Genomic DNA, 12,567 nt, shown 5'->3' on the forward strand with positions numbered 1-12,567 from the left:
TTGAAAATTTCTTTCTATTGTATATTTATTTTTGTTAGAATAATTAATAATGAATGGATCGTAAAAAGAAGGAAGGAAATATGGATAAGATATAATATTTTATTCGTTTAAAAAATAACGCGGGTTGTAAAGCGCCTGTATATGTAGTTTCTAATTATAATGTCTATAAAATTAAATAATAAATTATTAAAATAAAAACAATGATGTCTATTAAACTTTTATTTATCCTATAAAGTATCGCAAAATTTTTAAAATTATATTTAAAATATTTATTTTTACTCTATTTACATTTATTATGATGTCGTCTTCAGAAATACCTAAGAAGCAAAGAATTTTAAAGTTTGTGATATGTTATTCTGTGAAACTAAAAATAGTTTTTAATAATTTAGTTTTAGATATAAGGACTTAAATATAAGATGGTTTTTTGTATTAATCAATTGCTGTTAAAATATTAAATATATTAAATATACATTAAATCTTAGTCATTGATTTTTTTTTTTATACTTTTCGTAAAGTTAAATACAGATAGCAGGTATAAGCTTTATTTGATTAAAATATTTAATAAGTTTCGTCAACGTAAATTGAAAAATCGTTCAATATTATTCAGACGATGAAGATTATATTTGAACTCCCTTTTATTTTTTTTATTTTAAAAAAAATGAGGCCAAACAATTTCCTCGATCCAATTGACATAAGCAGCGACACGAGTATAAATTCCCGGAATTGCATCAACACCACAAAATTTCCCCGTACTTGTAATGCCAATAATTTTAAAAAGACAATTATCAATATTTCTAATTTGAAGCGGACTTCCCGAATCACCGGAGCAAGTGTCCTTCTCCCAATTTCCAGTCGGATCACCAGCGCACAAAAGACTGTCAACAATGCCCCAGGGTAAATTTATCGAATTCTTATACATCGTCGAACAATTCACATTGTCAATAACATCGAGTTGTGCTTTGAGTAAATTCACACTCAATTCTCCTCCATATTGAGAAGTACCCCAACCAGTAGCCATCAGTTTTGCCTCATTTTCTTTATCAAATTGCAGACAAGCCGGTTTCAGGTTCAATCCAAATTGAACCGTTCTGTCCAATTCGACGAGTGCAATGTCCGCATAGGACAAACGTGGTTGATACGCCGGATGAATAATTAATTGTTTGGCGAAAAATACTTGACCACCATTGGTGTCCATTAGACGATTTGAACCAAGATAGACGACGGCTGTTTTAATGAAAATTTTATACGAGCAATGAGCTGCCGTTAGGATCCATTTTTCCGAAATTAAACTCCCCACACAGGCAAATTGCAGTTTGCTGTTCAATTGTCGATGGGCTAATATTGCCATGTGGGGGAATTCACCGAATAATGCACCAACACCGCCGCCGATTAAGGGATTTATAAATTTATTCCAATTGCGATCGCAATTTAACAGTGTTATTGGTATTGGATCGAAATTCGTTGGATACTGAACCCAAATTGCGTCTCTGGACATTTTCCCATATTTCTCACACATTCTTTCGCATTTTCTCTTTTTTGGAAAATAATTTCTTTCCTTATTAATATTGTAATTATTTCTCACTTCTCTTTTCAATTCCAATTTTTCCCTCAGAATTTTGATTTCTCTCTTTGGAAAAAAATTCAATTTTGCGAAATTTGATTCTTTTTCTTTACTTCCTATTTTTTGACCTCTGATTCGCATCTTCATCGACGACGACTCTTGTGAATCAAAACTTTGAATCAAAAACATACATAGAATAGTTAAATATAAATTCACTTTCATGTCAAAAATAAGAGAAAATAGTTTGTCGAATAAAAATTTGATGATTTTTGTAAATTTTCATTTTTAGTGCATTGATGACGAGCAAAGACGATAAGAACAGAAGAGGACATTTTATTTCATAGTTTCAATTATTATCAAGGTTTGAGTGATTTAGATTGAATGCTTTTTTTGAAGAAAATGCTCGTGAAATTATCTCGGAGAATATTTTTCTTTTGTTTTGAAAAATTCGCCATTTCTTTTTTGTTCGCAACTCCCGGAGGCTGATTCAGCGAATCTCCAACGATTCCTGTAGAAGAATGAAGAAATGTTTTTAAATTCTTCACAACATGCAAAAATAAAAAATTAAGAGTTCAATTTAATTTTACATCTGATAATTAATTTTTTTTTTTTTTTTTTTTTTTTTTTTTTTTTTTTTTTTTTTTTTAATTCTTTTACTGACAATTTAATTTAATATTTAACTAATTTTATAGAATTTGAATAAAAATTATAATAAATTTTTCATTGGTAACTAATAAAAATAATTCAATTATTTTCTAAAATTTTAATAAAAATTATTCCATACAATTTCATTAGTTTTATAAATTTGGTAAAATTATTTGCAAAAATTCAATTATTTTCTAAAATTTTAATAAATCCTTTCTATACAATTTAATTATTTTTTTTATAAATTTAGTAAAATTCATTGCAAAAATTCAATGATGTATTTTCTAAAATTTTAATAACATTTCATGATGGAATTCAATTTTTAAAAAAAAATTTAATAATATTTTTCGAAAAAATTCAATTATTTTCTAGAATTTTGATAACAATCGAATAAATAAATGTTTAATTTCAATTCTTTAGATAGATGATTATTTTATAAAAACTGTAAAGAAATTGTTCATAAAAATTAAATTATTTTCAAAATTTTTCATTAAAATTATTAAAGAAACTCGATTAATTAAAAAAAAATTCTTCAAAAAGAAATTAATTCGAATTTTCAGAAATTTTATCAAAATTCATCAACTGACAAAAATTTCTTTCCATATTTTATTTTCCTGACTTTTTTCTAATTTTCATCAAAAATATTAACTTCTTTCTTAATTTTTTAAAAAATTTTAATAAATCCTTCGATACAATTTAATAATTTTTTTTATAAATAATAAAAATTCTTTGCAAAAATTCAATTATTTTTAATTTTAATACAATTTTAATGAAATTTCATGAAAGAATTCACTTTTTTTTAAATATCTTTTAAATATTTTTCGAATAAATTCATTTATTTTCTAAATTTTTCAATAAATTCTTTGAAACAATTCAATTATTTGCAAAAAAAAAAAAAAATGTAATAATTAATTCTTTGCAAGAATTCAATTATTTTCATAAATAATAACATTCTTCGGAAGAATATTCAATTATTTTTATCAATACTAAGAATTTTTGTCAAAAATTCAATTATTTTTGAAAAAATTTTTAATGAAATTTCACAAAAGAATTGAATTATTTTTGAAAATTTTAATAAATCTTTTGATAAAATTGAATTATTTTTTATAAATGATAAACATTCTTTGCTAATAATTCAATTATTTTAAATTTTAATACAGTTTTAATAAATTCATATGAAAGAATAAAGTTTTTTTTCTTTTTATTTTTTATTAATATTTTTCGATAATGTTTAATTATTTTTTTAATTTCTAATAAATTCTTTATTATTATTAATAAATAAAATAATAATAATAATAATAATAATAATAATAATAATAATATTAATAATTTATTCTTTATTATTCTTTGAAACAATTCAATTATTTGCAAAGACATTTAATAAAATTTCTTCACAAGAATTCAATTATTTTTATAACTAATAATAAATTTTTTTGACAAAATTCAATTATTTTTAACAAAATTTTAATAAAATTTTACGAAAGAATTTAGAAATTATTTTTTATAAAATTTTAACAAAAACTTGGAAACAATTCAATTATTTTTTTTTAAATAAATACAATTCTTTCCAAAAAAGTTTAATTATTTTTAATACATTAATTTTTTAGTAAAATTCCATGTAAGAGTTCAATCTCGTTTTTTTATTTTTTAATAATTTTTTTTTTATAAAATTCAATTATTTTCTAACATTTTAATAAATTCTTCAAAACAATTCAATTATTTTTATAAATAAGAAAAATCGATTATTTAAAAAATAATTCAAAGAATTAAAAAAAAATAATAATAATAATAATTTATCAATTATTTTTATGCTAAATAATAAAATTTTTTAATAAAATTCTTAGCAAGGTGACAACGATTTTCAATACATTAATTGTAAAATTAAAAATTTTTAAAAATGAAAACATTAAAAAAAGTTAGGGAACAATTTTTTTTTTTTTTTTGCAAACAACATCTAATTTGAAACTGCGAACAGAATTAGCGAACGATTTTTATTCATTTATATGTACCTGAATTAATATAAATAATGCATTTTACAATACTTTTTAATTTAGAATTTTCACTGTATTTAAAATACAACAAAATACAACAAACATTTATAATTTACAATTTACATTTTTAAAATTGTAAACTAAAATTCGTAAACTTTGTAACTACCTGAAAAAAGTTGCATAATGTAAACATAAAGATTTAAACAATTTTTATATAATTTGTATTCAAAGAGAAATTGAAATTTTTATTTCTAAGAAGATGAATGAAATATTTAATTAAATCTCAATAAAATTAATTTTCTTTTTCATAATGAGCGAAAAAAAATTAAATTAAATTAATTTAATAAAATTTAATTAATTAATTTAATTTAATTTAATTTAATTTAATTTAATTTAATTTAATTTAATTTAATTTAATTTAATTTAATTTAATTTAATTTAATTTAATTTAATTTAATTTAATTTAATTAATTAATTTATTTATTTAATTAAATTTTCATTTAATATTCAAATTGCCTGATGACGAGAAATAATATTCGACACCAATGTTTAAGTTACAAAACATGCGGAACATAATATATGAATGCTGATAAATTTGCTGACACTTGCAAACTTATGAATTGTAGTACTACGAATTATTATTATAGAGAAGCATGCTGTATTCAGTTTAAAAAAATACTTACGTTTAACCTGACGTGTTCCAAGTCCTACGAATAAAATTTTCAACTCACAGGAGAGAAATTAAATAAAAAAAATTCACTCGATTTATAAATATATAATATTGAGGAGGAAAATTTGCCAACAGATTTTCATTTATGAATATAATTATGTCAAAGTAAGAGGTACAATGAATAAAAATCAACTCAGAACTGTCTTTTAAAACACTTGTAGAGAGAAGGTAGGATGATATTATATTAAAATCTTAATCAGAGATAAATTATATTTTATTACAATATATAACATTTTTTTTTCATATAATTTTAATTTTTAGCAATTCGTGACTCTGGAAAGAATGCAAAAACATAATTTTTAAAGTTTTGAAACTTATTTTTTAAAAAAAAAACATGTTTTTACATTCTTTTCAGAATTTTATTGTCGAAAAACTGAAGTGTAATATAATCAAATTTATTGTTTCGAAGAAGAACATTAATAAAGTTGAAATAATAATAAAAAATTTAATAAAAAATTTATTAATTAATTAAATAATTATTAATTAATCAATATATAAATATTAAAATAATATTATAATTCAATTCCTGAGAAAATTTTTATTATTCATGAAAAGAATTGAATTCTTACGAAAAAAAAAAAAAAAAAAAGATATTTACAAAAAATTTTTTAAATAATTGAATTATGTTTGGAAATTTTATGAAAATAGTAAATATTAAAAATCATTGAATTGCGAAAAGTTTTTGAAAATAATTAAATTTTACAAAGAATTCTACTAAAATTTTTGACGATAATTGAATGTCTGTTCGGTATTTTATTAAATTTTTTTAAAATAATTGAATTCTTGCAAATGATTTTATTAGAATTTGTTTTAAATAATTGAAGAAATTTGAAGAAATTTATTTCCAAGAAGAAATTTATTACTTTTAAAAATAATCATGAATTCTTTTGATGAAATATTGTTATTTTTATTTTATTAAATTTTTTGAATATAATTGAATTTTTGCAATTGATTTTATTAGAATTTTTTAAAATAATTGAATTACCAAGAAAAAATTTATTACTTTTAAAAATAATCATTGAATTCTTGTGATTTTATTGAATTTTTTGAAAATAATTGAATTCTTGCAAACGATTTTATTAGAATTTTTTTAAATAATTGAATTTCCAAGAAGAAATTTATTACTTTTAAGAATAATTTAATTCTTGTGATGAAATATTGTTATTTATGAAAATAATTGAATTTAGCAAAGAATTTGATTAAAATGTCTCAAAATAATTGAATTTTCGGGGACAATTTTGTTATTTATCTTTAATAATTGAATTCTTTTGAAGAATTATTTATGCAAATAATTGAATTCTTTGGAAGAATTTTATTAAAATCTGAAAGAATAATTGAATTAATTCGAAAAAATTTAATTAAAATTGTATTTAAATGAATTGATTTCTTTCGAACAATGTATTAAAAATATTTGAAAATAATTGAATTTTGCAAAGAATTTCATTTATTTATTTATTTATTAAATAGATTATATAAAAATTTTATTAAAATGCCTGAAAATAATTGAATTTTCTGAAATAGTTTTGTTATTTATCGATATAATTGAATTCTAGGGAAGAATTTAAATAAAATCTAAAAGAATAATTGAATTATTTCAAAAAAAAAATTTAATTAAAATTGAAATTGTAATATTTTTATAAATAATTGAATTCTTCCAAAGAATTTTAATAAATGTTCATTTTTAAATAATTGATTTTTTTCGAGGAATTGAAATTAAATTTTTAAGAAGAAGTACATTTTTTTTAAAAAAATATTTTTATTAAAATTTTCAAAAATAATTGAATTCCTGAGCAAAATTTTATTATTTGTGAAAATAATTGAATTTTTCAAATTATTAATTTAAAATAGTTGCTAAAAATAATTGAAATTCTTCGATGAGTTTTATTATTTATGAAAATAATTGAATTCTCACTTAGAATTTAAAAAAAAAATTTTTTTAAATTGAATTTCCATGAAAAATGTTATGGAATAACATTTTCAATTTTCAATTTTCAATTTTCAATTTTCAATTTTCAATTTTCAATTAATGAAAATAATTGTTACATGTAGAAATGTGACTGAATTAATATTTATTCTTTTCAAAAATCCACTTTTTTTTTAATGCACGAATTTTTAAATATTGTTTTTATTTAGAAGAACTTAGTTTTTTTTAAAAAAAGAATAATTACAAAAAAAAAAAATACTTTTATTTTTCAAAGAATAACATTTAAAGACCATAATCCTCTAAATGCCATTTATTAAATTATACAATTTGTACTGTATATTCACATTATAAAATCAAAAAGAAAAAAAAATATTTTACAATAAATAAATAAATAGATGAAAAAATAAAATTAAAAAATTGTAAATCGGTAAATTATCACACATTGAGCAGAGAATGTTCTGTATTGAGTCAAATTAAAATTTAAAAATAAAAATTTTTTTTATTTCTTTATCCTAAGAAGTTTTTTAAATGGTGAGAATCTCTTCTTTTTGTCGTGCTTCAATGAAAGAAGATTGGCTGCATCTGAGGGTGAATTTGTTGTATCTAAATTGATACTTATCGAGTCTGAGATAACAGATGGTAAACAAAGTCCAGAATCTATTTCATCATTATTAGTTTCCTTTGATGTACTTTCATTATTATTTGCTTTCTTTTCTTTTTTTCTCGTTAAACTCCGTAGAATTGCGTGTGATTTACTTGGTGGTCTTAAAGATTTTGACAATTCAGAATTAATTGCTAAATTATTTTCTATCCTCTCTTCCTTGGCAATGTAATTATCATTTGTCTTCTTTATTTCTCTGTTTCCCTGACGACTGAAAAATAGAATATAAAATTTAGAGCTAAACAATTTTTTTTTAATTTCTAAATTAAATTAATAAAAATTTCAAAACATTTTTAAAAAAAATTTTTTTTTTTTGTTAGACAAAAATTTTAAAACTTATTCTTATTTACTTTTCCACAGGAATTCAAATTTCAAATAATTTCAATGAAAAACCTTTTGAAATTTAATTATTTCTAAAAATTGCAACTGTAATTCTTCCAAAATTCAATTCTTTTTTTTAAATTAAATTTTAAATTAAACTTTAAAATAGTAAAATAAAAATTTACTTCATATTTACCTTTCTTTTTTCAACGGTGATGTTCTTACGGAATCGCAAAGTTTCCCCCAAAAATCAAAATAAGCTCTACGATTGTAGTACAAGTTCATCGTATAACTTAATGACTCAGGAAGTTGGTCACAATCTTTATAAACACAGGCGATGAGTTTTCTCTTTCTTTGATCTGTAAAATTTTCAAGATTTTAATAAAAATGTAAAGAAAAAAATAAAAAAAAAATAAAAATAAATTTAAAAAAAAAATTTAAAAAAAATTTTTTTTTTAATTTAAAAAAAATTGAGTATTATAAAAAATAAAAGTGTACAAATATATAAAAAAAATTTTTTTTGAATACCTATTCCAACAGCGTGTGCAAATTCTAAAAAGAATTTATTCACGGGGCTCTTCAGGAAGTTTGGTGAAATTACGACTACTAGTCGATTGCAACGTTCGGAAATTAATTTCATTATTACTTCGCTTTCAAGAGAAACGCCAGCAATGAGATCTCTATCTTTTGTGCAAACCTAAAATACAAATAAAGTTTAAGTATAAAAATATTCGTTTTTAAATTTTATGAACTTAGAATTAATAATAATTTGTTGTTACCTTCAAATCTTGCTCTTCAAGTTTTTCGATCATTTCTTTTGCAAAATCGAAATCTTCATCTGCATATAAAATAAATGCGTCGTAATGCTGCTTCTGCAAACCTTCCTCTGATCTGTATTGATCCTCTAAAAAAGTAAAAATTTAATAAACAAGTTGTAAATCCAGATGTTCATTACATGAACATTTTGCTTCCTCTTTACGATCAGCAAAAAAAATTTGCTTCCTCGTGAAGGAAGCATTAACGATAAATATATTTCATTTTTAAATCATTTTTAATACAATTTAACATTTATAAAACAAAGTTCATTGGTCTTAATAGAAAAAATAAAATTTTCTTATACAGTAATATGAATCTAAATAAACACAAAATTTTTAGTCAAAAAGTGAATTTTTCAACTTTAATTGTAATTAATTATATAATTTTCAATAGAATATATACTTTAAATACATCAATCGATTCGTCTTGATGCAAAGAATAAGATTTTTAATTTATTTTTTAATAAATAATAACATTCTATTGTACTGCAACATGATTTTTAAGAAAAAATGAATTTTTATTAAAAGTGCAAAATTTTTGTCTATAATTGGTTTTAATTCTATAAATTTAAATACAATATATATATTATATATAACAATCGATCCGTCTTGATACAAAGAATAAGATTTTAGAAATAAATAAGTAAGATTTTCTTATACGGCAACATAATTTTGCGGAAAGAACTCATTTTATGATAAAAATGCGAATTTTTCAGCTTTAATTGTGATTAACTATGTAAATTCTCATACAATTTATACTTCTTATATACCAATCGATTCGTCTTGATGCAAAGAATAAGATTTTATTATATACTAACTTCAATAACCAACTTAAAAAAATTAAAAAAAAAAAATTTTTTAGAAAAAGGTCAAAAAAAATTTTTTTTTGAGAATTTTTTAAAGTCTATAAATCCATTTCGAGATATTTTTATGATAAATATACTTGGTAAATTTTAGCCAAATTCGTTAAAACCTCTTCGAGTTATCGTGTTCACAAAAATCGGGATCCACACACACACACATACAAACATCCGGACAATTGTTCAGGGTCTTATATAACATAGCCCATATAGAAGAAAATTTGTTAAAAGGATTTTTAAAAATTTTGTAAATTAAACGACTACAAAGCTTCCTCACGAGGAAGCAAAATTGAGCAAAAATTCTCTATTCTTCAGGATTGAGTAGGCCTCTGTCCCTACTAGAACTCAGGTAATTTTCAGATGATTAGAATCATTAAATTTGGAAGAATTAATTTTTAAAAATTATTTTTACTAAATTTTGATTGTCTGATAGCGTTCGGGTGGTGGTGCTACTACTAAAAAATTGAGCTAAAATTCTCTATTCTTCAGGATTGAGTAGGGCTCTGTCCCTACTAGAACTCAGGTAATTTTCAGATGATTAGAATCATTAAATTTGGAAGAATTAATTTTTTAAAATTTTTTTTACTAAATTTTGATTGTCTGATAGCGTTCGGGTGGTGGTGCTACTACTAAAAAATTGAGCTAAAATTCTCTATTCTTCAGGATTGAGTAGGGCTCTGTCCCTACTAGAACTCAGGTAATTTTCAGATGATTAGAATCATTAAATTTGGAAGAATTAATTTTTAAAAATTATTTTTACTAAATTTTGATTGTCTGATAGCGTTCGGGTGGTGGTGCTACTACTAAAAAATTGAGCTAAAATTCTCTATTCTTCAGGATTGAGTAGGGCTCTGTCCCTACTAGAACTCAGGTAATTTTCAGATGATTAGAATCATTAAATTTGGAAGAATTAATTTTTTAAAATTTTTTTACTAAATTTTGATTGTCTGATAGCGTTCGGGTGGTGGTGCTACTACTAAAAAATTGAGCTAAAATTCTCTATTCTTCAGGATTGAGTAGGGCTCTGTCCCTACTAGAACTCAGGTAATTTTCAGATGATTAGAATCATTAAATTTGGAAGAATTAAATTTTTAATTTATTTTTTACTAAATTTTGATTGTCTGATAGCGTTCGGGTGGTGGTGCTACTACTAAAAAATTGAGCTAAAATTCTCTATTCTTCAGGATTGAGTAGGGCTCTGTCCCTACTAGAACTCAGGTAATTTTCAGATGATTAGAATCATTAAATTTGGAAGAATTAATTTTTTAAAATTTTTCTTACTAAATTTTGATTGTCTGATAGCGTTCGGGTGGTGGTGCTACTACTAAAATTTGAGCTACAATTCTCTATTCTTTAGGATTGAGTAGGGCTCTGTCCCTACTAGAACTCAGGTAATTTTCAGATGATTAGAATCATTAAATTATAATGAATTAATTTTTTAAAATTTTTTTTACTAAATTTTGATTGTCTGATAGCGTTCGGGTGGTGGTGCTACTACTAAAAAATTGAGCTAAAATTCTCTATTCTTCAGGATTGAGTAGGGCTCTGTCCCTACTAGAACTCAGGTAATTTTCAGATGATTAGAATCATTAAATTTGGAAGAATTAAATTTTTAATTTATTTTTTACTAAATTTTGATTGTCTGATAGCGTTCGGGTGGTGGTGCTACTACTAAAAAATTGAGCTAAAATTCTCTATTCTTCAGGATTGAGTAGGGCTCTGTCCCTACTAGAACTCAGGTAATTTTCAGATGATTAGAATCATTAAATTTGGAAGAATTAATTTTTAAAATTTTTTTTACTAAATTTTGATTGTCTGATAGCGTTCGGGTGGTGGTGCTACTACTAAAAAATTGAGCTAAAATTCTCTATTCTTCAGGATTGAGTAGGGCTCTGTCCCTACTAGAACTCAGGTAATTTTCAGATGATTAGAATCATTAAATTATAATGAATTAATTTTTAAAAATTTTTTTTACTAAATTTTGATTGTCTGATAGCGTTCGGGTGGTGGTGCTACTACTAAAAAATTGAGCTAAAATTCTCTATTCTTCAGGATTAAGTAGGGCTCTGTCCCTACTAGAACTCAGGTAATTTTCAGATGATTAGAATCAATAAATTTGGAAGAATTAATTTTTTAAAATTTTTTTTACTAAATTTTGATTGTCTGATAGCGTTCGGGTGGTGGTGCTACTACTAAAAAATTGAGCTAAAATTCTCTATTCTTCAGGATTGAGTAGGGCTCTGTCCCTACTAGAACTAAGGTAATTTTCAGATGATTAGAATCATTAAATTTGGAAGAATTAATTTTTAAAAATTTTTTTTACTAAATTTTGATTGTCTGATAGCGTTCGGGTGGTGGTGCTACTACTAAAAAATTGAGCTAAAATTCTCTATTCTTTAGGATTAAGTAGGGCTCTGTCCCTACTAGAACTCAGGTAATTTTCAGATGATTAGAATCATTAAATTTGGAAGAATTAATTTTTTAATTTATTTTTTACTAAATTTTGATTGTCTGATAGCGTTCGGGTGGTGGTGCTACTACTAAAAAATTGAGCTAAAATTCTCTATTCTTCAGGATTGAGTAGGGCTCTGTCCCTACTAGAACTCAGGTAATTTTCAGATGATTAGAATCATTAAATTTGGAAGAATTAATTTTTTAAAATTTTTTTTACTAAATTTTGATTGTCTGATAGCGTTCGGGTGGTGGTGCTACTACTACAAAATTGAGCTAAAATTCTCTATTCTTTAGGATTAAGTAGGGCTCTGTCCCTACTAGAACTCAGGTAATTTTCAGATGATTAGAATCATTAAATTTGGAAGAATTAATTTTTTAATTTATTTTTTACTAAATTTTGATTGTCTGATAGCGTTCGGGTGGTGGTGCTACTACTAAAAAATTGAGCTAAAATTCTCTATTCTTCAGGATTAAGTAGGGCTCTGTCCCTACTAGAACTCAGGTAATTTTCAGATGATTAGAATTATTAAATTTGGAAGAATTAATTTTTTAAAATTTTTTTTACTAAATTTTGATTGTCTGATAGCGTTCGGGTGGTGGTGCTA

At 22.9% G+C, this 12,567-nt stretch overlaps 2 protein-coding genes across 2 annotated transcripts; both read right to left on the reverse strand.

Moving 5' to 3' along the window:
- Positions 1-334: 334 nt before the first annotated feature.
- On the reverse strand, positions 335-5,031 carry LOC122505200 (serine protease snake-like). Its single transcript, XM_043616687.1, has 2 exons — positions 4,881-5,031; positions 335-2,069 (listed from the first exon to the last, which is right to left on the reverse strand). The coding sequence occupies exon 2, from the start codon at positions 1,781-1,783 to the stop codon at positions 650-652; it is 1,134 nt and encodes a 377-aa protein (XP_043472622.1). The 5' UTR covers positions 1,784-2,069; positions 4,881-5,031; the 3' UTR covers positions 335-649.
- Positions 5,032-7,091: 2,060 nt separating this feature from the next.
- LOC122505210 (myeloid differentiation primary response protein MyD88) lies at positions 7,092-8,737 on the reverse strand (the record flags this gene model as incomplete). Its single annotated transcript, XM_043616699.1, is given in 4 exon segments — positions 7,092-7,723; positions 8,030-8,192; positions 8,362-8,530; positions 8,613-8,737. Coding segments are annotated over 4 exon segments (830 nt in total), but the record flags the coding sequence as incomplete, so codon positions are not given.
- Positions 8,738-12,567: the final 3,830 nt, after the last annotated feature.

The sequence above is a fragment of the Leptopilina heterotoma genome, unplaced genomic scaffold (assembly GCF_015476425.1).
Source record: "Leptopilina heterotoma isolate Lh14 unplaced genomic scaffold, ASM1547642v1 Lhet_350, whole genome shotgun sequence".
In the NCBI taxonomy this organism is placed as follows: Eukaryota; Metazoa; Arthropoda; class Insecta; order Hymenoptera; family Figitidae; genus Leptopilina; species Leptopilina heterotoma.